Here is a 27,587-nt window from a genome sequence, read left to right on the forward strand (position 1 = left end):
ATAAAAATAATAAAAGAAATATTATAACATTCAAGAGAATAACGATTAAATAATCTTAAATAATATTAAATAATCTTATATAATAAATTATTTTATAATATACTATATATTATAATATATTTTACAATATATAATATAGATAGATTTGGATGATTTATTGATTCCCCTTGGGGTTACAATCTCTTACAAATTAATCACTTACATTTATCTTATCTCTAGCTTACAACTGCCTTAACCCTAATTTATCCTAACTTAACCTCTATCTATTTTTAACCTACCTACACACACACACCGCTACTTGCCCTAAGCAAATATTGCCCTTAGGCCCTACTCTAATTTGGGACCTCCGCTTCCGGCTCATGTCGTGTTTTCCTCTTTTCACCCACCTTCATTCACAGATCCCATATCAGGCTTCTCTCTCTCTCTCTCTCTCTCTCTCTCTCTCTCTCTCTCTCTCTCCCCTCCTTCTGCCTTCCCTTCTCTATCTTTCTTGCTCTTGAATCTCATCCTTTACCTAGTTTCCAATCCGATCATTTTTCCTTCATCATTCTCTCCCCCATATCTTAATCCCTCTAATTCCCGTAACCACCCCTCTCCCTTGCCCTTTTCTCCCAATACCTCTCCCAACATCTCTTGCCAGCCCTTCTCCACCCCCGCTTTTCCAGATTTGCGGGAACGGTTTACGGCGGAGCGTCCGGCAGACGAGAATATCCGTCGGTGGTGAGTAACTTCCCACCGCTAGAATTATTGCCGGACGATCGGAGGTACGGTAGGAACGCTTGTATGGCGAGATGCTGGGAAAGCCCAGCAGAGGCGGAGTACACCCAACTTCTATCTTGCTTGTAAAGCGTATGGGTTTCTTCGGAGTGCTCTGAGAGTCTTGCCGACTTCAGAGCGGCGGAGAAAATTCTGATGTTTTTAGCCGGTGGAGCACTTATTTATATCCGGCGTCGGCGGTATCGCGTCAGCGCGATAATTGTTTCTTCAACAATTTGGTTGAGTCCGTTCGCGACTCGGGAAGTTTCGAAAACGGTCGGAGCGGTTTCCCGAGCGCGCGACTCGTGCTCCGGTACGATGTGCCGACCCGGTGGTCTAAATGTAAACAACTATAAATATTTACAAAATATTTATGTTTGCTCCCCGGTTTAAAATATAATAGGGCGCATAGCGCCTTCGCTCTAACGATCTCGTGACTGGTGGGCGTGGGACGGCGGTTTCACGCGTGTTGGCCCGACCGGTGGTCGTCGGGCCGCGGCGTTCAGCGGGTGGACGGCCGGATAACGATGTACGCATCGTTACATCACCCCCTCGTTAACTAAAGCCTGAACTTGAGGCTTCGTCGGTTCTCTTCCTAGTTGATGCGGCGGCGGTATCTCAACTGTCCGGTCTTGGAGAACCGCATGATCCAGTGTCCCTGGGGGCTGCGGATCTTATATTTCCGGGACACGTGGACGGCGAAATGCGGTATGTCGAACTCGATGCTCGGTTCTACCTGCACTGGGATTGATGGCGGCGGTAGCGATCCGGTCGGCATCAATAATTTCGGCGGTTGTTGTTCCTCGGTTCTTGTGCCTTGAGGCGCGGTGGTCGTTGTTGTCGGTCGGCGTGCGACGGCTGTTGGTCGGCATGGCCTGGCTGGTAGCGGCGGCGGTTGCTGCATTAAGGCTTGCAGCTTACGGGCATTCTCCCGGTCTGATCTCTGCACCAGTGTGCCAATGGTGGTCTGGATGGCGGTGGTCTGGACGGAGGTTTTCTGTCTATCCGGTTGACGGTGCGGGCCGTTCCTTTTCCGGGTTTGGCTGCCCTTTGTTTCTCCGAGAAGCTCCTCGATTTCTCTCAAGATGTCTTCGGCTTCAGTCATCTTGATAAACTGTGTTTTAATCTTCGTTTTCGTTTGTGTTATTGTCTCGGTCGTCGGTGGGGGTTTTGTCTTCCTCGTCCTCGGCCTTGTTTTTGTTTTTCTTTAAGTCCTGTACGTGTACGTGCCTGTACCATTTACCCCTCTTACTCCTCAGGTCTACGATTACTGGGGAGACTATTTTTCGTACCTCGAGCGGCCCGATATATTTCGGCGCGAGTTTTGCGTTGAATTTGTCGGCCTTTTTTGATAACGGGTGGTCCTTTTTCCACACCCATTCGCCGATTTTTGGCTTCCATTCTCGTCGGCGGAGGTTGTAATATTTTTCCTGCCTTTGGAAGGCTGGAAAAGTGCAAGTTGGATGCGCACTATTTCGTATGTCTCGTCCAGTCTCCGTCGTGTTATGTCCGGCGGGATGCCTGTTGTTGCGGGTGCGGTATGATGTGGTGGCGTTAATTCTCGCTTGTGGTTTAAGTATGCCGATGTATATCCCATCATGTACCGCGGTGTTGTAAGCGAACTGCAAGGAGGGGAGATGTTTGTCCCAGTCTCTATGGTCCTTCTCTATGAACTCGCTTATCATTGTTTTTAGTGTCCGGTTAATTTGTTCTACGGGATTGCAATGCGGTGCGTATGTCGGTGCCCGTTTGTGTTTGATGTTGAATGCCGCCAGTCGGTTTTCGAACTCTTTTGATACGAATTGTGTTCCATTGTCCGATAGGATTGACTCTGGTCGGCCGTGGCGTAATATCACCCGTTCTGTTATCGTTTTGGTGGTCGCCTTTGCTGTTGCCTGTCTTAGCGGTGCTAGCTCTATCCATTTCGAAAACTTGACTGCATGACGAACAGCCAGGTGTGTCCCTGTCGTGATCGTGGCAGCGGTCCGACGAGGTCAGTCGTGATCTGTTCCCATGGTTTTTGGATGTTCGTAGCGTGTAATTTGCCCGCTGGTTGTTCCTGGGCGGCTTTATGTGCCTGGCACGTTGGGCATGTTCGGACGTAGGCGGCTGTTTCTCTAAACATCCCTGGCCAGTAAAAATATTCGGCTATTCTGGCAATGGTTTTTGCGATGCCGAGGTGTCCGGCCGTTGGTTCGTTATGGTGCTGGCTTAGGATTCTGGTTCGCTAGTCTTTGGATACGCATTTTTTCCATTGTTCGTCTGCGTTTGTCTCCTTGAAGTTGAGGCTGTGCAGGATGTGTTTGTACAGTTTCCCGTTCTGTACTCGGAAATCCGGTCGGCTGGCGGAATCGCGCTCGGTCTCCTCCAGTACCCGTTAGTACCATCCGCATCAGCGCGGTTTCGCTACGCATACCTCGGGTTGTCGCGATAGGGCGTCGACTACGCGGTTTAACGTGCCCTTTCTATATCTAACCTCGAGGTAGTATTGCTGCAACTCAAACAGCTACCGGGCTAGCCGGCCGGTGGATGCTTCTAATCGTTGCAGCCATTTTAGCGATTGGTGGTCGGTAATTACGGTGAAGGGGTGGTACCCTTCCAGGTATCCCTTCATTCTTCGGATGCCCCATACCACCGCGAGGCATTCGAGTTCGGTAGCGCTGTAATTTCTTTCGGCGCTATTGAGTGTTCGGCTCGCGTATGCGATGACGCGTTCCCCATTCTCGAAATTTTGCGTCAGCACAGCGCCCAGTCTGCTTGTGCTGGCGTCGGTTTGCAACACGAATCGGCGGTTGAAATTTGGACACGCGAGCACAGGGGCTGACACCAGTGTTTTTTTAAGTTCGCGGAAAGCTGTTGTTTCCTCGATTCCCCACTTCCACCTTGCGTTTTTTTGTGAGATTCGTGAGTGGTGCCGAGACGGTCGAGAAATTTGCGATGAACCGTCGGTATCATGACGCCATCCCGAGGAACTGTCGGATTTGTTTTACCGTGCGTGGTTCGGGCCAATTTGCGACGGCGCTTACTTTTTCGGGGTTCGTTCGTATTCCTTTGCGGTCGACTACGTGCCCGAGGTATTTGAGTTGATCGACACAGAATTTACATTTCTCCGGATTTAGGCGGAGTCGTGCGTCGCGGAGCCGGCGGAGGACCTCGGTTAATAGTCGGAGATGGTCGTCGAACGTTTTGCTTATGATGATGATATCGTCTAGATATACGAAAACGTTTGGTTCTAAAACGATGGGCCGATTATGCGGTCCAAGAGTCGCTGAAATGTGGCGGATGCGGAGTGCAGTCCGAATGGCATTACTTTAAACTGATACAGCTCTCTGCCCGGTATCGTGAATGCGGTGATTGGTCGGCTTTTTGGTTCGAGGGGTACTTGCCAGTATCCTTGTTTGAAGTCTAGCGTTGACAAGTATTATGCTCCCCTTAATTTTTCCAATGTTGCGGTCACTTGTGGTAGTGGGTAAGCATCTTTTTCCGTGGCGTCGTTTACTTTTCTAAAATCGATGCAAAATCGGTACTTTCCGTCTTTCTTTTTTACTAGTACTACTGGTGAGCTCCAGGCGCTCGTGGATGGTTCGATGACTCCTGCGGCCTCCGTTTCTTCTACTTCCTGGTCGATCACTGCTTGCATTGCCGGGTTACGCGGTCGATATCGTTGTTTGATTGGTGTATCATTTTTGAGTCTTATTCAGTGCTGTATTTTGTCCGTTGGCCCTTGAATTCCTTTGAATTTTCCGAATTCTTTTTCCAAGAATTCCTGTAGTTTTTCTCCTTCGTTAGTTGTTCGTGTGGCCAATCCTCCGGTCGCTGTGCACAGTGTTGTGTTGCCTCTTCGTTGATGTGTTCGGGGTGGCTCCAACCGGATCGTTGTTCGTGTCCACAGGTCCACTCCCATGAGTACCGAGCTTTCTAGTTTCAGTAGTATGGCGAATTTGTGTTGGATCGTTCTCCCTTTAATGCGTATGGGCGCGGTGATGGTTCCTGGTATTGTGGCCGACTCCCCATTTGCCATCTGTATTTCTCCGTCATGCGCTTGCATCTTGTGCCCGTACCGTTGTAATTGTCGTGCCGTTTTCTCGTTAACAAATGATATTTCCGCCCCAGTGTCTATGAGTTTTCGGAAGCGCGTGCGGTCTATTTTTATCCTTATGTGCGGTCTCGGATCATACTTTATGCGGGGCTCGGGGCGCTGGATTTGACCGCTGGCGACCCGGCCCGCCTGGCGTTTCCCAGCGCGGGATGGCATTCTCTTGTGAACACGCCGTCTCGTCCGCATTGTGAGCAGAATTTTCGTGGGGGTCGTTTGCACGTTCGGCGTGTGTGTCCCCGTTGCTTGCATCTCCAGCAGCATTCCTCCTTATATGCGGTGGCGACGTTTGGTCTCGCCTTTTCTGCACGGTCGGTCTTTTGTTCTTGTTGGCACAGTTCTTCTATTTCTTCCTGTTCGGTTACTCGCATTTGTAGTTCGTCGATGCCTTCGGCTGCGTTATACCGGACGTAACGTTTTATTTCTGCCCGCATGTTTTCATATATCCTTTCGTATCTTTCTTCCGAGGAGAATCCACCGGCTCGGCGCATCAATGTCAGTATGTCGCCGATATACTTTTTAAAATTCTCACCCGATCGTTGTCGGCGGTCTGATATTTCGCGTCTTAATGCTGCCTGATAACGTCGCGGCAAAAATTGTATCCGAAAGGCGCGGTCGAACTGTCCCCAGTTTTTCCACCGTTGTCTGTTATTTCGATACCACTGTAAAGCGTCTCCGCGTAATAATTCGGGGAGTCCCAGTAGCATTGTGTTCTCTGGGAAGGCGTATCCGGCTTTTAGTTCTTCCAGCCGTTCTAGAAATGCAAATGGGTCGCGTCCGTCAAAGTGAACCCCCCACTTCCTCATTTGCTTTAGTGCATTTGTCACGTCGGCGGTGGGCGAGTTTTGTATCGTTTCGGTCTCCGACGCTCCCCGTGCTGCCCGTCGCGTATTCCTCGGGGTGCGCGTCGACGTCACCGGCCATTCGGCGCCGGATGTCGTCCATCGTGCCGGTCGTGTCCAGACCTCGCTCGTCTGCAATATCTATTAATTGCGCTTTCGACAGTTTATATATCCACCCTTTCATTTCGCCGCGAATCCGTATATACTTGCTATAGGATAGGATCTGTTCGGGCCAATGTAACGGTCGGATTTTTCCGAGCGCTGTTGCGGGATAGCTCGGCGAGATCAGGGCTCGGAAGATATAGCAAGTATCGTAAGGCGTGTGTAGAATAAATAACGTGTTTATTTCTGTCAGACTGCGGGGTTTCAAATGTGTATAGTTGTATAAACGTGCGTGAATGAAGACGGATGAGTGTGCGTGGATATAACGTATGAGTGTGCGTGTATATAACGTATGAGTGTGCGTGTATATAATGTCTAGTGTGCGTGTATATAATGTATGAGTGTGCGAGTCGGGTATGATAAGCGTATGAGTGTATATAATATATTTCGGCGGTAATGCGGATGCACCGCGGTGGTGCGATTCGGTTCGGGACGCGCTCGAGTGCACGCGTGGAGGGCATTCGCGAACGGCGCGATCATATACGGTGAATCGAAATGTCGTGTGCGATAATCGATACCTGGCGTCGATGGGTGGTAGCACCTGTCGGCTAGGTAATCGTGATGGCGCGCGGTGATGTCTACGCGAGGGGCGGGAGCCTCGCGTCTTGGCGAATCGCGTATCGCCAAATTCGGTGCGTAGGGCGGTCTCACGGCCCTAGCCGCGCGGATTCTGTCGCCGTAAAGATGGCGAGTCTTGATCGGATTATGTCGGCGCGCGAGATACCTCGCGATAGCTTTTCCGGATTTGCGGGAACGGTTCGTGGCGGAATAGGAGCATCCGGCAGACGAGAATATCCGTCGGTGGTGGGTAACTTCCCACCGCTAGAATTATTGCCGGACGATCGGAGGTACGGTAGGGACGCTTGTATAGCGAGATGCTGGGAAAGCCCAGCAGAGGCGGAATACACCCAACCTCTATCTTGCTTGTAAAGCGTATGGGTTTCTTCGGAGTGCTCTGAGCGTCTTGCCAACTTCAGAGCGGCGGAGAAGATTCTGATGTTTTTAGCCGGTGGAGCGCTTATTTATACCCTGCGTCGGCGGTATCGCGTCGGCGCGATAATTGTTTCTTCAACAATTTGGTTGAGTCCGTTCGCGGCTCGGGAAGTTTCGAAAACGGTCGGAGCGGTTTCCCAAGCGCGCGACTCGTGCTCCGGTACGGTGTGCCGACCCGGTAGTCTAAATGTAAGCAACTATAAATGTTTACAAAATATTCATGTTCGCTCCCCGGTTTAAAATATAATAGGGCGCATAGCGCCTTCGCTCTAACGGTCCCGTGACTGGTGGGCGTGGGACGGCGGTTTCACGCGCGTTGGCCCGACCGGTGGTCGTCGGGCCGCGGCGTCCGGCGGGTGGACGGCCGGGTAACGATGTACGCATCGTTACACCTATATTGCATGGTTCGCAATAATTTTGACAACCTGCCGAGGCATTTAAATTTACAATAGGATTATAATGTCGTAAACGCTCATAATACATTACATTTAGACGTAGCGCGTTTAATTTCAAAAATTACGGAATAAATTTCTTCTCGCTGTACGTCGACGGCATGCAAATTCCCAGTAGACCGTTACAACCCGCTTTTTCGACAGAAGAATCGCTTTACGTCGAAGCTTATCAAACGCTCTTCACGGGAACAGGTATTCATTTTTTGAATGAAGGAAATTCTATAAGCAGAAATGATTATTCAAAGGGCTATACACTATTCGCTTTTAATCTTACGCCCGACTTATCGGCTAATTATGTAGGACATTGGAATCTTGTGAAACATGGTAGTTTACGATTAGAAGTGCGATTTGAGAAGGCACTCACTGAGACCGTTAACTGTATTATTTACGCAGAGTTTGATAATGTCATAGAAATTGACTCATCCCGGCAAGTCATTGTCGATTTTGCCGGTTAGATTTCCGTCGTTCTCTATAATGTAATACTCAAAAAATTTTCTCACAATTTTTCCCCACCACAATCGATCAAAATTGCTAACATCAACGTGCAGCGTATCAAAAAACATGCAGTGCGGTAAAAAAGATTTCAGTTTCATTCGAGACACGAGTATCGACGCTTCGCGAAGAGTTTAAAACTAGCTATCCAGAGCACACAGGTTTTCGCATTATGGATATAATCGTCGACATACAGGGTTTCCGAGATGCTCGCGAGAAATGTATCCCTAAAGAAGTTGCCGTTGTCGCCGTTGACACGCCAATTGTCGGACATTGGATTATGATGTCCCCGCATTCGTTTGGCGAATTACCAGAAAATGTAAGATGACAAAATAATTGGCTCACGCGAAATTATCATGGTATTGAATGGTTCGACGGCGAAGCTAATCCGAAATATTTTACAACACATCCACGCGAAATAACAAGACATGCCCGATATATTTATGTCAGAGGATGTGAAAAAGCAAGCTATTTGAGAAATTTACTCTCCAGAGATATATATAATTTGGAAGATATTTCCCCTGCATTGGGTCGCCTTCTTCCTCGATGAGCATGGCACAGTCACCTACTTTGATAGCTACGGAATACCCCCCTTGCACCCTGGATTTCTCCTTCGACTCCGCCGAAACTCCATTATTCATCACTGGAATACTCGACAATTGCAAGGAATTTTTTCGCAAACATGCGGACACTATAGTTGCATATATTTTTATATTATATGTGCAATGGTTATGATCTTAATCGATTTCTTAGTCTTTTTACCGAAGATTGCGAACTGGCATCCCCGCCATACGTCTACTTTTCTAATTCACTAAAATTGTTGGTTCCCCACTTATGCTTCATACAATTCTAATTTGTTAAAATTTTGAAGAATCCCTTCCAAAAATCAGAATACACCTTCGGAAAAAAATATAAAAAGAGAAGCCTTAGGATTTAGAGACACTTTCCTACAATCTTTGCTGGAGCTACAGTTATCGGCAAACATCGTCTACTGTACCTGCTTGCAATATCCTGGACATCTCTCGTGTCAAAAATTTACCGGAAGAATAATAAAAGTAAGTGTTTAATAAATTTTATTCGTTTTAATACTTTGCTTTTATTTTAATAACATTTATTAATTAATATTTTTATCTTTTTTGCACAGTGAAAACTAGATCTGGCAAGGAATATGCTATACTATTATGCTCCTACCCCCCTCAAGCGTTGCTGCCGCGAAGGAAAAAAAGATATTATTTTTCAACCCGTGAACGAGCCCGATGTCATTTTCATCGGGTACTATAAAAAGGACATCGGGCGACTGCCTTCGACGACTGCTTTTCCTCGACCATGCTACTCATCGGAATACATTCGGGATGGTTCTCCACCGGCATCCCCCTCATCCGATATAACAATTATTTTGGAGGATACACCACCTGCATCACCACAAATTCCCTTTAATTACATCCCCGACGGGGAATTATTAAGCATGGTCGAGGAGGCCTTCGCAGAAGCATAAAAAAATTTTAATGTAAAAAAAATTGTACAAAACATTTCTGTATAAATAAAAATTTATTTATTAATCTTAAATATTACCTGAAAACGTTCAATTTTTTTCTTTTCTCTCCTTCTTTCTTTCCTTCCTAGACTCTGCGGCGCCATAGCTCTTTCAATCTCCGATAGCGTATCGTCTCCGATAACGACATCGCGTCCTGCGTTGCATGACTCGACCGGCGGGACAATCATGTCCAATCATGAACGCTTCGTATTTTGTTTGTATACCTTGATATCTGATAATTCCGCACTAGACTATTTTTCTTTTTTCAGCAAGAAGGAGAGACACGGGCGACACGCTCGCTGCTGTTCGAAGTTTTTCCGTAAGGACGGTCGAAGGCGAGAGATGCCGCATGTCGAGCGATATTTTTCGATTTTCCACAAAGCTGGGGAGAAGGAGGAGGAGGAGAATGCAATGAGACATCTCTGCAGTCTTCGGCGGTCGATATTTTACCGGCTGTTGACACGTCGGACATCTTGTCGACTTTCTCTCTGACGCTATTTTCTCTCTCGTTTTTCCAGCTCGTCGGAACCAATCAAACAGCCGGCCACTATAGAAGAAACCAATCGAAACGCTCGGTCCCTGGGCCGGAGAGACCTACTCCTCGCTTAAATGCCCCATCTAACTCTCACTCTTGTAAGATTTAGCCCACCGCACTAGGACCCCGACCAGAAAAGCAGAGGACCCAGGTTCAAGCCCGAATATTTCCAGCCCAGGAAAAAATACTAAAATTTTAAAATTGGCTCGTGGACGTCCACGACTTCCCACTCTTAAAAAAAATTTTAAAATTAAAAAATGCCTCGTGGACGTCCACGAGTCCCCACTCTTTTTTTCTCAGGTACCTGCGCAGGGGGGCAGGGGGGACGGGAGCACAGCGGGGGGCTGGCGCCAAGGGGGAAAAGGGGGGACATTCCTGTCTCTATACTGTCACTATAGTGGCCCCTATACTACTCCGAACATCAACTATTAGTATTTTTATGACGTGGATATCTTATTATGCCACAATCTATTGATATTGCCGTAATATTACATCCAAAACGTATTCAAATGCATAGAAGCATAGGTTTAGTTAATCGAGTTTTACAAATTGTTCCCATAAATTTTCTTTTAACAAAATTTTTACAGTTGCCAAATGTCTTTCAGACTATAATGACACATATGTGCGAAAATAAATATAGCAACGTATTAACTTCTATTGTTCATGGTGAAGTATGGAAAGAAATTGAAAAACAGTTTGCAGAAAAATTAGTTTTGCCTCTTTTATTATATTTCAATGATTTTGAAATTAATAATCCTCTTGGATCCCATAGTGGGATACATAAAATTGGTATTGTACTATTCCTAGTATTCCAATCGAATATTCAAGTATTCTAGAAAATATTTTTTTACTTCAAATGCATGATTTTCTATAGAAAACATTCTCAGAATCTACATGTGTTGTTAGAGCACATTATTTGATAGAATTTATTGATTTTAAAAATTTTGTTGGCATAGAACTTACAATCAAAAAAAGCTCATATTTTGTTAAGAGTAAGAAGAGGTAATGTGTTGAGAATGTATTAAAGGCATTAAAAGAGGAGTGCATTAATATAATTACTGTTACTTTTATAGATGCGTTAGATATTTGAGCCGTGATGTGAAGTGGTAGTAAATGGTTCTGATTGCAAATTTTCTATTTTAAACAAAAAGAAAAAATACATTAATAGTTATACTAGTAGTAGTTAAAATTAAAAATTTAAGCATTTGTTAATTGTTATGCTCTATATGTGCTAGGTATTCACTTAATATTTGAACATATTCCGAAACAATATCTTCTTATCTTCTATGCCTTCGAAAGTAAAAGTATAATATAGATGTTTATCTCTAAAGATACGTTGCAGAATATCCTATAAAAATGAAAGTATAATTTTATAAATGTAATAATAATTAATTATATATATTAGTTATATTGGTTATATTGTTAATATATTAATTATATATTGATTAAATTATTGTGTTGACTAGATAATTACTAATTATCCAGCCAATATCCCATCACAATTTATCAAAAATATTATTATATTCAACAAAACTGATGTATAAAATAGCTGTTTTAATTTTTAAAAACAGTGATATTCAAATATTGCATCAATTAATAAAAATTTCTACTACAAAATTTATTTATTATTTCTAATATTAAAAAAGCTGTATCTAATAAATTACAATGATTAGAACAGTGAAATAAATGTAAATAAAAAAAATAATTAATTGAAAATACTTATTAAATTAAAAATGTAAAATATACATTAATTTGATTAGTATATGTTTAATTTAACAGCGCCAAATGCAATTTAAAAAAACTTCTTTTTTATATTTACATATGTTCAACTATCAATATGATACATTATGGAAAAGATAATTTTTAAGATGTTACTATATTCAGATTCCGGACGTATTCTGTACAAAAATCCGCAATAGTTTGTTCGGGGTGCCTGTTTTGGCACATCGGAATACTGCAACAAAAGTTTACTAAAGAATTACCTTATCAATATTCTTATCAAACATCTTATACATTTGAAGAAAAAAATAAGGAAAAACGTCAAATCGCTTCGTACAAATAAAATCAAAATATTAAATTGTTGTTTAATTAACTTGTTTCTAGAAATACAAGTTTAAATAATAATAATTTGATACTTTTATTTTGTTTGGGCGAAAAAGTAAATTTCTGCATTTCTTTACTTTCTTTTACAAAATGTACAAAATGTTTGATGAAATTGATTGATCAACAGTTTGGCGGCAGAAATGCAGCAGACTCTATAGATTTATAGCTCATGTATACGTATTAAAAACATTTTATAAACGTTTTTCCAAAATGTTTAATAACCAATTTCTAAAAATTTTTTAACTTTTCTCATAAGTTAAAATATTTATTCGAAAAACATTTGATGAAACGTTGCTTTTTTCACAAAAAAAGCACAGGATGAAAAAAAACCTGCTTTATTCCTAACAAATTCTTAAGTTGTCAGCTATATACAAATTTTACTTGATTTTACTTGAAATTTTACTGAAATTTAGCTATTTTAATGTTAATAACATTTTGTTTCTTAGCTAGAATTAGTCTACACAAGTCAACATCGTAGCTGGAAATAAACGTATTATTATATTCTGTGCATATCAGAGAATATACACTGAATTTTAGAATAGTTACAATACTTTTTCGTCGATTTGAATTGTAGCCAATGGTCCAGTGAAAGAGTGGTCTAATCTTTTTGATTAATATATAGAAGTTGATTTTCTTATTGGAGCATTGTTTGACATTGATCAAATAATTTTCATTCATCGAGTCCAAAATCTTCAACATTTTCTTCGCATTGAGCTATTTAGAGCATCAAAATTTGTTTAATGGTTAATGGGTAAATTCTATTTTTTAAATCACTTACTATTTTATGAGGATTTTGTTTTTTTCTGTTTTATTTGATTTTTGAAAGTGGAGATCACAATTAACACTGATCTAATGATTTTCATACAATTGCTTGCAAAGTTTATAACATTTTTTGTGCACCTCTTAATGTTGACATTTTATAAGAATTGGCTGCTTTATAGCAATATCTGAAAACATTTTCTAAAATTATTTTGACAATAAATATCAAAAAATAAAAAAAAAAGAAAAACATTAAAGAAAGTTAAAATGCGTGAATGTTTTATAACATATGTACATTCATATAAGATTACAAGACATATACGTATTTTAATTTTTTTTCTAATATTTTCTTTTAACAAAAAAAAATATTAAAAAATTAGTCTCAAATGGTTTTGGGCACATCGACAGGAGAGACTATGGTGATCTTTATCGGCCGTATGTGTTTAAATTCGTAATTGTTATATATATTATGTCCGGTCAAAATTCAGAAAAAACTGCAATAAAATTATGATATTCAAACTCTGCAACATTGTTTCCATTAACATATAACAAAAAGATTTTTATAGCAAAAAGATCAAAATTAAATTTTCAATAACATGCTGTTGACGCGAGCTACTTGCGAATCAAATGTAGCAGTGTCTCTGATTTCATGTTCTATTTATTAAAAAATTTTAAAAGCTAAAATGCAAATTTCACTTGTAATGCAAATTTAAGTTATAATTACAAAAAATACATTATAAAAAAAATTTATGAAAAAAGTATTTCTTCTGTAAGGCCCATTCTACAATAAGTCATATGTCGTTTATTTGAGATCGCATCAAATATTATAATATTATAATATTATAATATTATAATATTATATTAAATAACTCTAAAAATTAAATTTAACTGCTTGTTGCGATATGGGCTCAGCAAAATCAATAATATCAGAATATTCTTCAAAGTCAAAAAACAGCCATGAATATTATTATTGTAAGAATTTTTGTACTGTTAACGGAGCCTATGTCGCAAACAAGTATCAAAACAACTTTAACGGTTGGTCGCTTGGTATATGGCAACCGACACGCGCAAGATTATGACGTAACACATAATGATATACATAATGATGCATAGGCCTATTACTCGCGCGAGTTTTAATCTCGCGTCGGAATTTAGACAAATTTGCGCGTGGCGGCCAATAATACTCAGTGCCTCGTCAAAAATTCGAACCAATTGATTAGATTAGATCAAAATTATTGGTTGCGAGCAACGACAAAAATCGCTCCAAAAATATATAAGGACTCGCATTCGCTTCACATGCGGAATAACCGCATACAATATACCGCTTTATAAGACAAACCGCTTTTCGAATTGATAAACCACTTACGACAACTGCTATCCTTTTTGCGACACCGCTTTATAATTAATGCCACTCGCCTCGGCTCCATACTGACCGACATCGCAATAAAATCGTCACGGACATTGAAAAGATGTACCATCAAATCTTCATCCAGCGGATCGAGAATATCAGCGAATCTTTGACGGTATGACAACATTGATAACATTTGCGAGTATCGTCTTAATACGATTACATACGGTCTCGCTTGTGCATTATTCCTTACAATTCAAAAGCTATGTCAGCTCGCCGACGAGGGAGCTCGATATCCTTACGGAGCTAATGCATTGCGACGGGATTGCAATGTTGACGACTACGACAACGATAGTTACTGAAGCGAGTATGGTATACAACACGATCGCTGTACAAGTGGAACTTCGCGAACTCTGCATGGTGGGCGGGTTTTTTCTCAAGAATGCTTTCAATCTTGACGAAGTGCTCACTGAATTCCCTCTGGAACATCGGCTGCAAAGATCATCACACTTGTAGAAATATGAAAGTCACAGCACGTTGAATCTCTGATGGTATCTAAACAGCGATCAATTTTCATATTTGAAGAGCGCATCGTCATTCGCAAAGAGGCGCGTCTTTGCAGAAACAGTGCGCCTTTTCGACTCGCTAAGATGACTCGCTCCTGTCGTGATACAAGCCAAGATCCTTATCCAGTCAGCATGGCTGGAACGACTAGAATAGAACACACCGTTTCCATTATCCGACATCCAACAATGAAGGCTCCTTTTCGAAGAACTTCCATCTTTAGAAAGCATTCGTGTGAATTGTTGTTTGAAAACGGGCGATAAGAACGCTCACTTTGAAATTTATGGCTTTGCAGATGCATCAGAGCGAAGATACAGCTCTGTTACATATCTTCGCATTCAGGGCAAATGCTCAATCTCACTGCATCTGCTGGTCGCTAGAAACAAAGTTGCCCCGGTTAAGTTTCATTGCCACGTCTTGAACTTTGCGCTTTACTCACCAAGTTAACGATTCATATCCGTAACATGTTAAGTTTTTCCACAGCTTTAATATATTTATAGTTAGACTCTCGAATCACTCTATTTTGGATTCGAGGACACGCATCTCGCTGGAAGACGTATGTCGCAATCGAGTGGCTCACATCCAACTGTTATTTCCAGAAGCTCAATGGCGACACGTCTCAGAGTGAAAAAATCTTGTGTCTCCACGGGAATCGCAGCCGAGTGAACTGATTAACCATCTGCTGTGGTGGACGGATGCCTGCCTGGTTTCGTAAAGATAGAGCCACCTGGCCGGATCAGGATTTCGAAACTTAAGGAAAGCTGTCTGAAAAAAGCTGTCAGTCAACGTCAGCATAACCAAAGATATCATCACAAAGCCCAAGCTTCTCCTCAGGTTGTTATCCTTGCACCAACACTTGTGGATCATAGCATGGTGCTGCCATTGATGACACACTGCTATTTTCAAAGGTCGGGCACTTAATAAAAACACTCTGCAGGCAGACGAGTTGGATCAATCAGCTGCGTTGGTTCGATAGATCCGTGTGGTGCACATTCCCGACGAAGTCAGCGGTGGCTGATTGCATTGTGTCGAATCGCAGCACGCTTGCCAAACTTAGTCCATTTCAAGACTTCAATAATCGTGTGCCCTAAGTAGGAGAGAGGCTCAAGCACAGCTTGCTATCACTTGATGAGAGACATCTGATGATCATTTCATCAGCTTCTTGGCTTACTAGGTTACTTGTGGATTCATGTCATTGTCGAGCGCTGTACGGAGAGTACAGCTTACACTCGGATTGCTCCGCTTGCGATTCTAGGTGCCACACGAACGGACAATCGTGAAACATCTTCTACACAGATGTGTAACTTGCATTCGGTGGCGAACTCTTACATTACAGCCATCCATGAGCAATCTACTAGAGGGACGCGTTAATCCAGCACGTCCATTTCTTTGGATTGGTGTGGACAATCCTAATTCAAACCGGCAAAGTGCGAGGGCATCATTCATATAAGGGTTTCATCGATGTTTTTGTCTGTCTTTGTTCCAAGATCGTTCATTTTGAAGTTTCATTATTCCATGGAAGCCTTTCTTGCTGCGTTGAACCGCTTCACCGTTCGTCAGCCTCTGTACGGACATTTACTCCGGCTGCGGCATCAATTTCGTCGAAGCAGACAAAGAAACTCAAGCGCTCTTTCGGGCATCATCTGCCAATGGACATCGCATCGCTCACTTTGCTAGTGGTCACGAAATTAAGTGGCACTAATTAGCTGCACTGCACTTCGGGAGACAGCGGTAAAATCTGATAAAACATCATTTACGACGAATCATTGGTGAAACCACCATAACATATGAGGAAATGAGCACGTTCCTCTCGCAGATCTAAGCGTGTCTCAACTCTCGGCACTTCAAGCGTTAGCCGGACGATCCAGATGACTTCACTGCACTCACTTCAGAGCACATCTCATTGGCGCACCTCTCTCTGGCCATCCCCGAATCGGCGCTAATTAATGAAAGAGAAAACTCATTATCAAGATGACAGTTTCTACAAAAAACACTTTTGGCAGCGATGGTCACAAGAATATTTACATAGCTTGCCTTACGGCCAAAGTGATTAAAACCGGATGCCGTGCCGAATGTTGGAGACTTGTGCCTGCTTCGATTCGAACATATTTCATCAAATCAATAGCCTCTCGCCAGAATAACAGGGCTTCATCCAGAAAACGACGACGTGATCCGCGTAACTATCCGAACATCCATCTCCGAATTCGTACGTTCATTAATTAAAATCCTGCTGTTTCCAGAACGCCGAGGTTTCGCCGCTAAATCAGAATGCATGAGTCACAAAATTTCTCCACATAAATTACGAATAACATAACTGAAAAAAAATGTACACTTTATACATATAAGTATAATTTTCATTATTATAAGGTGCGCCGCTCTCTGTTTCACTATTCATCCCGCACAAAATATCAATTACATCGCAGTAATATCACATCATTTTATTTCATTCTGTCAATTTGCATAGCGTTCATTTTACATAGCATAATTTACCGCACTAAAAGCCGCACAAAACTTACTCGCAATTGCCTGGCCTTCCGTCAACGAATTTCTATGTTACATTCGTTCACTAAATTCAATGTTTTGTATAAATTTATTATAGTAACGTGCTCGCACATAACCATATATGTCTCACATGTACAACATTACTATTGAATGAGCGCTACATCCTTCGCACCCGCACGCTACTCCGCTATACTCGATCACGCGCTTAAGAATCAAACGCATGAATTAATTATGCTTTATTGGTTAAGTCGCGACACTATTCTTTGGCAAGCAAACTTATTTCACCACGAAGTGCCGAGGCGAGCAGCATATTTGAGATTGCATCAAATATTCTAAAAATTACATTTAACGACTTGCGATATGGACTCAGTAAAAACAAGAATATCAGAATATTCTTTAAAGTTGAAAAACAGCCACGAATATTATCATTTGCGAGAGTTTTTGTATTGCTAACGGAGTCCATGTCGCAAACAAGTATCAAGACTTTAATGGTTGCTGATCGCTTGGTATACGGCAATCGACACGCGCGAGGATGACGTAAACAATGATGAATATAGGCTGCCTATTGCTCTCGAGTTTTAATCTCGTGCTGGAATTTAGACAAATTTGAGCGTGGCGGTCAATGATACTTGTCAGAAATTCGAACCGATCGAATTAGATCAAAATTATTGATTGCGAGCAACGACAAAGATCGTTGTTCCAAAAATATATAAGGACCCGCTCTCGAAGAGCGGGTGCATTCGCTTTACATGCGCAGAGTAACTGCATACAATATACTGCTTTATAAGACAAATCGCTTTTCGAATTGATAAACTGCTTACGACGACTGTTATCCTTTTTGTGATACCGCTTATAATAACCGTTTATTCTTTTTGGACAATCGCTTTTTCTTTAATTATTCAAGATTCTTTGTTTAATATTGCATTATATTTGACTTTATTGTTAAATTGTTAATTAAAGACAATATAATTAAAATGTAAGTGTTAAATTTCTTGTTGTGTTCGTCCGATAAATCTTATCGTCTCGTCGCGCTTAGGATCGCATTGCTCTCGAGCACGTTATTCATAAACAAATTGATTAATTATAGTCTACAATTCCAAAAATAACCGACTGTGGTTGGTCAATTTGTTCACAACTAACGACATATGACTTATAGTTAAACGGGCTTAAGACAGAATACGCGATAAATACAGGTATCGCTATTTGTACGTAAGGTGCAACTAACAAATTGTTGGTAACACTAATAGAAGAAGAGATAATGAAAGACAATAACGCCATTTTTATCTTTCTTGCAATGCAATAGTGTTTGTGCGTATACACTTATATATCGACATACACTTATACATAGAATAAGAATTCGCTTTTTAATGTTTTTGGTAACTCTGATGCCGGAATTTGCCCATCACTCCTGTCGACCCTTATTTAACATGTATATTACTTACCAATCTAATGTTTTTTTTTTTAAATTATTATTTGTATTAGAATTAATAAGAAATTTTTTATATTTGCATTTGTTTTTTAATTTGATTGAATCAATTAGAATTTTTTGTATTCTTAATATTATATCAAATTTTTTTATACATTACAGAATTGAGTAAAAATGTATTTGTATTATTTTTATCGTTGTATAAACAATTTTTATTAGCTTTTAAAATCTTTAAAAAATTTCTTTGGAATACAAAATTAATTTTTCTACAATTTATTAAGTTGAATTTAATTTATTTTCTCTTTTTAACGTAAATAAATTTTATATTTCAATTTTTTATTCAATTTATTGAAATATTTATTCATGAATATTATTTATGTATGACTTAGGAAATCTCAAATAAATTGCATAGAACTGATTCCGAAGATACGATTAGTATAGCAAGTAGTTCTTCGATAAACTCATTTTAAGATCATTTTAAGATCATTTTAAGATCATTTTAAGATCATTTTAAGATTATTTTAAGATCAAAGGTATATATTTAACATTCTTTTCATCTTTTTATGCTTTTGACAAAGCAGATTTAAATAAAAATTATATAAAATTATATAAGTTATATAAAAATTTGTATTATTTATATTTTATATATTTCTCTTTTAGATTCTAAGAGAATTACTCTCTAATTCAAGCTGTGGTAAAAAAATTTTGGGCCAAACACGATTAACTTCATCAGATCATAATAAACTCTCTGTCATATGATCATTGACTTCACATAAACTTCTTTGCAAATCTAAGAAGTAATACATTTGTAGCACATTTTACGAAAATTTTTATAGTGTTTTCTTTTATTTATTTATTTCTCTTTATTTTAATATTGCTGTAGAATAACTTTTGAACAATTTCAAGAATGGTCTGCAGCAATAGTTAGTGTTTTTAAATATGAAAAAGCATCGACATACTATGTTCTATCTAATACAAAATTCAAACGTCTTGCTAATGGCAAACTTTGGGACAAGTACAATAATCTTAAAAAATACATCAATCAAAAAGAAAAAGTAGATGAAAACAAAAACATTGAAAATATTTCTGACTGTCAGAAGCATTATTCAAATTGCGTGCAATTCAACCGGATGATCCAAATCTCGAAAATCTTTGTAAAGAAACGTTTAAAGCAAGGAATAAAGGGACTTCAATTACTAATTATTATGAAGAATATCCCATCTTAAAAACTTCCATTGGTGCCGTACTGGTAATTATAAACAAAATTGTAATGTCTGTAATTTATTTATAAATATTTTAGAAGCTCTTATTTAATTTAATTATATCTTGTTAATTATTGCAGTTACAAATTGATTTTGAGACAGAAACAGGAATAGATGCGCATATTTTTCCAAAAAAGTGGTCTGAAATTGCTCCGCACATATTAAATCTCGCTATAAAAAAAATATGCTCATCATTGTGTGAGTTGGACAAAGGTATGTGTATATATATATATATAAATCAAGGATAAAAAAAGATATAATAAATTTACATAAATAATTCACAAATAACAAAAATATGAAAAAAATATATACAAATATAAATATATTATAAATAACTTCTAAAATATTTGTTATAATGAAACAAATAATATATCAACTTAACATAAATCACTTAAAACACCATCACATTTTACACATTAATTTACGCCTCTTGTTACATAATTTTGTAAATAAAATAATAATGTATTATATGTTAATTAATAAGATTTATATCAGAAAATAATTACTTTTATATTTAATGATACACAAAAAATATTTTGAACATTAAATTATTTATTAAAATTACTATAAATTATATTAAACTTTACATTATTATAAAATTCAATTTAATAATATGCAGTATAACATTCATTGTTATCGTATTGTTTGAGACATATGTAGCGGCGTTAACATTAATTCAAAAGCAGTATCCTTCAAATTCGCACCACGCAAATTTGCATCCTGTAGGTCAGAGCCAGATAAGTCACAGCACTAAAAAATAATACAAATATGTCTACATACAGGGTGTTCGGAGTCGCACCACTCGTTGTGTGCAGATAAAATTCAGAAGAAAAGTCTTATACCATTTTTTTGTATATCTTAATAAAGAAATTATTATTGAGTCTGGCCAATCATGGTCGATTTTTAATTGGACGCCTATCAGTGAGCCGCGCGCCTGGTAGTGGTGCGCCACTATAATAACTGAGCGCTCTCGCATACTATCAGGGCGGCTCATCGACCTGGCTAAACGGCGATGATAGGCCAGACTTCACTCAATAATAACGCTTTTATTAAGTGTTGTAAAAAAATGATACAGAACTTTTCTTTTCAGTTTTGCCTGCTCTATCTGCACACGACGGGTGATGCGATTGACGCCGGACACCCTGTATATATTGTATATATATATATATATATATATATATATATATATATATATATATATATAGATTGAAATTGTTAGGCGCGCGGGGAATTGTTTATTAAAATGTAGTTAGGCTACTAGCCATTGCCGCTTATAATAAAACATTCCTCGCGCTTAGCTTCAATTTCTGGACGGTTGCATCTCGCCGTGCGCTTGGATTTGGCGATAGGCCGAGCTAACACGGCGATTTTTAATAATTAATAATTTGTTAACTATTACGAAAATTGCAAAATGATAGAGAACTTTTCGACTTAGTTTGGTCCGCTCTATCTGCACACGAGTATTGTCCCAATTTGATCTGGGACACTCTGTATATACAGAGTCCCAGAGCACCTGTGATAACGCTCGTGAGCAGGTAGAGCACAGTAAACTGAATAGAAAAGTTCTTTAACATTTTGTCCTATAACGCTTAATAAAAGAGTTATTATTGAACAAAGTCTGGTCAATCGTCATCGATCTTTAGTTAGGCGCACGTTGGTAAGCCGCGCGCTTGGTAGTGTGCGTGAGCGCTCAGCTGTTACAGCGCGGCTCACCAACGTGCGCCCAGCTAAAGATCGACGATGATTGACCAGACTTGATTCAATAATAACTCCTTTATTAAGCATTATAGGACAAAATGGTAAAATACTTTTCTGATTGTTTACTATACTCTACCTGCTCACGAGCGTTGTTACAGGTGCTCTGGGACACCCTATGTATATATATATATACATATATATACAGCATATATATATACACATATATATATTCACACACCACACACACACACACACACACACACACACACGCACGCACGCACGCACGCACGCACGCACGCACACGCGCACACACACACACGCACACACACACACGCACACGCACACGCACGCACACTTACATACATACATATACATATATATACATAAAGGAATAAAGATTACATAATATATGTAATATTATTACCTCCAAATCAGCACCAGCTAAAACAGCAGACCTCAAAACGCAATTTTTAAGAATAGCATTTTTTAATGTGGCTACTCGGAGATTGACAGCTGCCATATTACTGCCTTCAAGATTAGCACCTTTCAAATTTACACCTTCCATGTTTGCTGGTAGACCACCAGGATCTTCAAAATTGCACGAATGCATATTGGCTGCAGCTAAATTTGCACATGACATTTTGACACATACAAGTTGTGCACCTTGCAAATTAGCATGAGATAAATCAGCACGCTCAAAACAACATCCTGACAAATTAGCACCTGCTAGACTACAATGATGCATGATAGCATACTGTAATGCGTAAATATAAACATAATTTTCTAACATTATTTCTATTCCATTGATTATTTTAACTTTTGTAATACATAAAATAAATGTACCTTAAAGTTAATATTCCTAAGATCTAGTTTTGAAAGATCAGCTCTTACAAAATCAACTCCCTGAAATCTAAGTTCTGCATTAGTTGATGTTGACATAATGGCTTTAAGTACATCTTTGCGAGTTAGAGATATAAGACCCTCTTTTGTAGTTCTTCCTTTTCTGCCATAGTAGTAAGAATTTGAATAGCTCCATCAATACCATAAAAAGAAGCTTCTTCCAATACTCCTAAATCAAAATATTTGTTTTATTTTGATCAATAAGTATTTATTGTATTCACTTATATTAAATTATAAAAGATATATACCAGCTATATTAATATTCGAATCAAGAATTATTTGACCATGTCTCAAATAATTTAATAATGGTTCAAAATATGTAGGACTTCTGTCAATTAAATATGCTCCATGATGATCTTGTCTACTTGGCTGTATGGCATGTTCAGCATTTGTAGTTTCTGTAAACATTCTATATAAAATACTGCATTATTATTATATTATTTTAATAATTTTTAATAATTTTAATATTATATTATTTTAATACATTTATTTTAACAATAAAACATTTGTTATTTTTATTTTTTATGTATATATCATCCATTTTAACAATCTAATATAATTTTAATTAAAAAATAAAATTACAATAAAAGCCAAAAAAAGATTAGTTTTAGAACATTTTTGTTAATGACAATATTCATAATAAAATATTTCTTATTAATTTTAAAAACGTTTTACATATAATTTTATCAAAAGATAATAATGTAATAGAAACTAAGCATTTTGCAGTATGCTATTGTTCAGTAGTTAGTTTGATAAAAATTATTTAAATCAAAAACTCATTTTTAGAAATTATGAATTCAGTTATTTTTGTGTGTTCACATATGGATTTTTTCTTTTTTAATATTTTTAACAATAGTCATATTTATATACGTAGTTTTTTAAATGTAACTTTTTTATTGCAGATTATTCTAGTAGAAGTAATTTTGAAGTAATTTTTAGCATAATAATATATATTCTTAGTTTAACAATATATGTATATATAGCACATTATAAAATAAAATCTCTATGTATCAAATAAAATAGTAGACTTTCCTAAGAGTTATTTTATATATTTTTAAAGTGATTTAAGAGATTAAAAATAGGACAACAATAAGTAAAATAAAAATAAAGCAAGTAAAAAAAATAAGAACAAATGATTTTTAGCATCAAAATTTCTATCAGTCAATCAAATGATTAGGTTAAGTTTAAAATGTAAACTTGCTCAAAGAATATAATTATTATTATATAACTTAGCAAAATTTTATATAAAATTATATCTTTTCTCTCTCTCTCTTTCTCTAAAAATATATATAAAATAATCAATAAAAGATTTTTATTAGAAACATGAAAGAATATGTTTCAATAATTATGCTTATTCTTTTCAACTTATTCTATGATGTTTTTCCTTAAAAAAATGTTATTTTTTAATATGTAATAATATCCATAAATAATTATTATTCTTTAATAAATATATTATAGATAATGTAAACTTAATTTTAATTCAATTTTGTTCTCAATCTAATTTTTATTACCATGATTGTACAATTCATTAAAAGTTAAATAAAAGTAATTATAGAAATGTGAATATATCTCGAGTGTAAAAAAAAGAAAAAAATTTGATATTGCAGTACTACAAAAGAATTAATAATTAATACACAAAAGAAAGTACTACAAAAGAATTAATAATTAATACACAAAAGAAAGTGCTTAATTTTTTAAACATTTATAATAAAAAACAATATATAATTTAGTGATAATAATTAAGTAATAATTAAAGACAAAATACCTTGCTAACATACTCATAGGTTCTTTCTTAGTCAAAGTGTCTCTAGTTGTAGTAAAATATTTTCCTCCGACATTCAGTGTAATCCATTCTGAATTCCTATTTAATTGATTATGACCACATATCTTATTTACCGGCATAAAATTTTCTCCATTTGAAACATATAGAATATCATCATCTCTATGGAAAAAATTGTATATTTATTATTTAATAATTTATGTCTATATAATTTATGTATAATAATTTATGTATATATAGGTATGAAAACAATATATTTTAGAAAATATACATGATCTATTACAAAAAAAAATATAATGTACATTATAAATATATATAAAATCTCAATAAGAAAAAAATAATGAAATAAATAAACATTTTACCTAATTAGCTTAATATCGTCAATTTCTCCACCTTGTGATGTAAAGATTTTTTTTGCAGTTATTTCGAATTTTGCACTAGCTGCTGCTAATAATTCGTTTAATGAATGAGTCGCCACAAATACCTATTATAAATAAAATACATATTATTTACATAATGTAATAAAAAACATGATACATTATTTCTAGCAAACATCTATACTATTTTTAAGTATGTAAATACAAAATAAGTTTGGTTTTTTTCAAAAGACAATCTTTTTAATTTGGGATGATCAAAAATATTAAATTAAATATTTAGGTTTTGAGGATATAAAGAATAAACAGAGAAAAAAGAGAAAGAAAAGGAAATGAAAAATAAAATATAATTTTTTGTTAACGAAAGATGGCATTTCACCTTGCCATTAATATCGGTCCCATTAACAAAAATGATTACTCTTTTCATAATAATTGTATTTTAATAGACTATACTCAATGAATATGATCTATATAAATATTTCCGTTCTGTTTCTTTATGACCCTGGGCATCCTTGGGTTTGGCACAGCCCATATGCCAGTTCGGTGCACAAGCTGCCTACCAACCGCGGAACTATTCGATAATCCGGTATATAAATATTTCGTGGTGTTACGTCTCAGTGCCAATTTCACCTTCGGTTAGATTAACTGACGGCAGGGTGGCAACTGAAATGATAAGAATGTTTAGTTTTCATTCACCTCCATTTTCTGTTGCCACCCTGCTGATTTTAACAGTCGGTTAACTTAACCGAACTTAACCGAAGATGACTGTTAAGCGGGAAGCACACACTTTTGCATAGGCGCATAACCATAAACATAAAGAAATTGATTGGTCCACAAATGTATGCATAAAAAAATGAACCGATCAATTTCCTTATGCTTATTGTTATGCGCTTATGCAAAAGTGTGTGCTCCCCGCTTTACGTCTCAGCGACGCTCTTTCTCTCTCTATACCTCAGTTAGTGAGAAAAAGATTGCTCTCTACTTTTATAGGGCAACCTGCTTTCACCGGCTATACCCCAGGGACGCCGAGAGCTAGGACTAATCTAGTGGATCTAGGGGAATGATGTAGCGCGGAACTAGTTGGTTACTAGGAAGTTTCACTAGGTATTTTAGGGAGATGGACGCAACTAGGTATATGTAATTCGAAGGTTAATCAAGTTTAAAGAATAGAATTTTAATATTATAATAAAAGAAAGATATCGATTATGGTTGCGTTTTATGGCAAGTCCGCTTGTATTGCGGGTTCACCATATGCAAGGGCTTGTTACTTAAGATATATATATATATATATATTAATTAGAAACCGTAAGAGTTAGAGAATTAAGATTTGAAAGGAATTTATGATAGAAATTAAGGGTAGTTAACAAATTGTGGACACTAAATAAGAGAGAGAGAGAGTTAGTTAGATCGAATTAATTAATTATGAGAATTGTCTAAGGAATAAGGTCTTTTATTTAATATCAATACTTGATTATATTATGACTCTAAATTTCTGATAGAAAGAGAAGGTTTAGAAAAGAGGTCGAATGTCGCCAGGCACCGTAATAAGCGCTCGGCAACGATGGAATTTTAGGGAGAAAGAGCAAAGTGTTGCAAGATTAAGTCAGGTTCAAATGACAACAGTAGTGTATATTTTGCATGGAATTTATAAATCTTACTTAGTATTGATATTATGGGTGTGTTTTAAATAATAGTAGGATAATAGATTAAAGTTGACTGACTGGAAACTGTCAGCCACTTGCTAATGCTTGACAGGGGATTTCTTATTATTTAGGGGATGAAAAGGTTAAATTAAATGATATTAGGGGTTGTCAGTCAATTCAAATAAAGTTTCTAATATTTATAGAAGGATGGGGATTTATGGTAATTGTAAGTACTTACCGTGATATGGCAGGAAAATCCTTCCTTCTGTTCAAGTTCTGGTCGTACTCTGTTAGGTCCTTCTCTCGTCCTTTAAGACCTCGGTCGTGGATGAAGTAGGCCGGATAAAAGTACACAGACGTATGCACAAAGTTTTTTATTATTTCCTTAGTTTTACACAACTTAACACTGAATCGACAGTAATAACAATTAATATATTAATCGAAATGGTATAGTGAATAGTACGCGAACAATGAACGAATAATACGGAGCAAATACTTGTACGAAATAATAATGAATTAGTAATGAACAATGTTAACTAAGAATAATTGATTGAACACCTCGTAATTGAATGCAAGAGTGAATGATCTGAATGGTTGAAGACTTCTTAATTGAATGCCCCGAAGGTTCGAAATCGCCGGTTTATATACTGTCGAAACAAAGGGTTTTTCGGGCCGTGTGCAGATCACGGGTTGCGCTCTGGAAGGTTCTTAGAATGATTTAGTGAAGGACTTCCGAGAAGAAAGATTTTTAACAACAATTCTTCTGAGAATTGTCGATCGATATGTTTATCTACCTATTAAGTTTCGGCGCTCGTGGTCATAGCCGTCGCAAGTCCGTTCGATTTATCGCTCGCAATATCAGGTTTCACTGATGTGAGGCTTCTTATGCGCATTTTCTTCAGCTTAATTAATATTTTATAATATAAAATCCTTAATAATATGGTTAATACTTATGCTTATTAATTTATGAAATCATTTGTTCTATTTATTTCAGTTCTGATAATAAGTTGGCAATTTATATAAAGTTATGGCATTCTATAGTTTAAAAAATAGATCTTTTAGATAACTTATATGTATTATATGTAATGTATATAATTTATGATTCCATAGAATATAAGCCTCTTAAATTTATATTTATGGTCGCTTGATCGATACTACAATAAAGCATATTAATTTTATTAAAATCATTTCTTTATGGAAGCATTTGCGCATTATATAATAACCTGTTTTAATTAATATGATTTTAATTATTTATAAAGTATAATTGTATTGAATATAGTATTGAAAGTTTTATATGTGATGTTTTGGATAAAATAAATTATAAATATTGTCAACAAATTATTATTATATACGTTTTATGATTCCA

At 37.4% G+C, this 27,587-nt stretch overlaps 2 protein-coding genes and 1 long non-coding RNA gene across 3 annotated transcripts in view; 1 reads left to right on the plus strand and 2 right to left on the minus strand.

Annotated features, from left to right (window-relative positions):
- LOC126854795 (acetylcholine receptor subunit alpha-type acr-16-like) overlaps positions 1-27,587 on the plus strand; it is a 138,210-nt gene that overhangs the window by 3,804 nt on the left and 106,819 nt on the right. The window lies entirely within an intron of this gene.
- LOC126854827 (uncharacterized) lies at positions 14,119-15,216 on the minus strand. The gene is made up of 2 exons (XR_007688155.1): positions 15,076-15,216; positions 14,119-15,012 (listed from the first exon to the last, which is right to left on the minus strand). It is a non-coding gene; the product is annotated as an uncharacterized LOC126854827 (long non-coding RNA).
- On the minus strand, positions 20,359-25,607 carry LOC126854799 (BTB/POZ domain-containing protein KCTD9-like). Its single transcript, XM_050601876.1, is given in 8 exon segments — positions 20,359-20,576; positions 21,949-22,278; positions 22,368-22,519; positions 22,522-22,593; positions 22,673-22,833; positions 24,190-24,366; positions 24,567-24,688; positions 25,275-25,607. Coding segments are annotated over 8 exon segments (1,137 nt in total). The 5' UTR covers positions 25,281-25,607; the 3' UTR covers positions 20,359-20,459.

This window comes from Cataglyphis hispanica, chromosome 14 (genome assembly GCF_021464435.1).
Source record: "Cataglyphis hispanica isolate Lineage 1 chromosome 14, ULB_Chis1_1.0, whole genome shotgun sequence".
In the NCBI taxonomy this organism is placed as follows: domain Eukaryota; kingdom Metazoa; phylum Arthropoda; class Insecta; order Hymenoptera; family Formicidae; genus Cataglyphis; species Cataglyphis hispanica.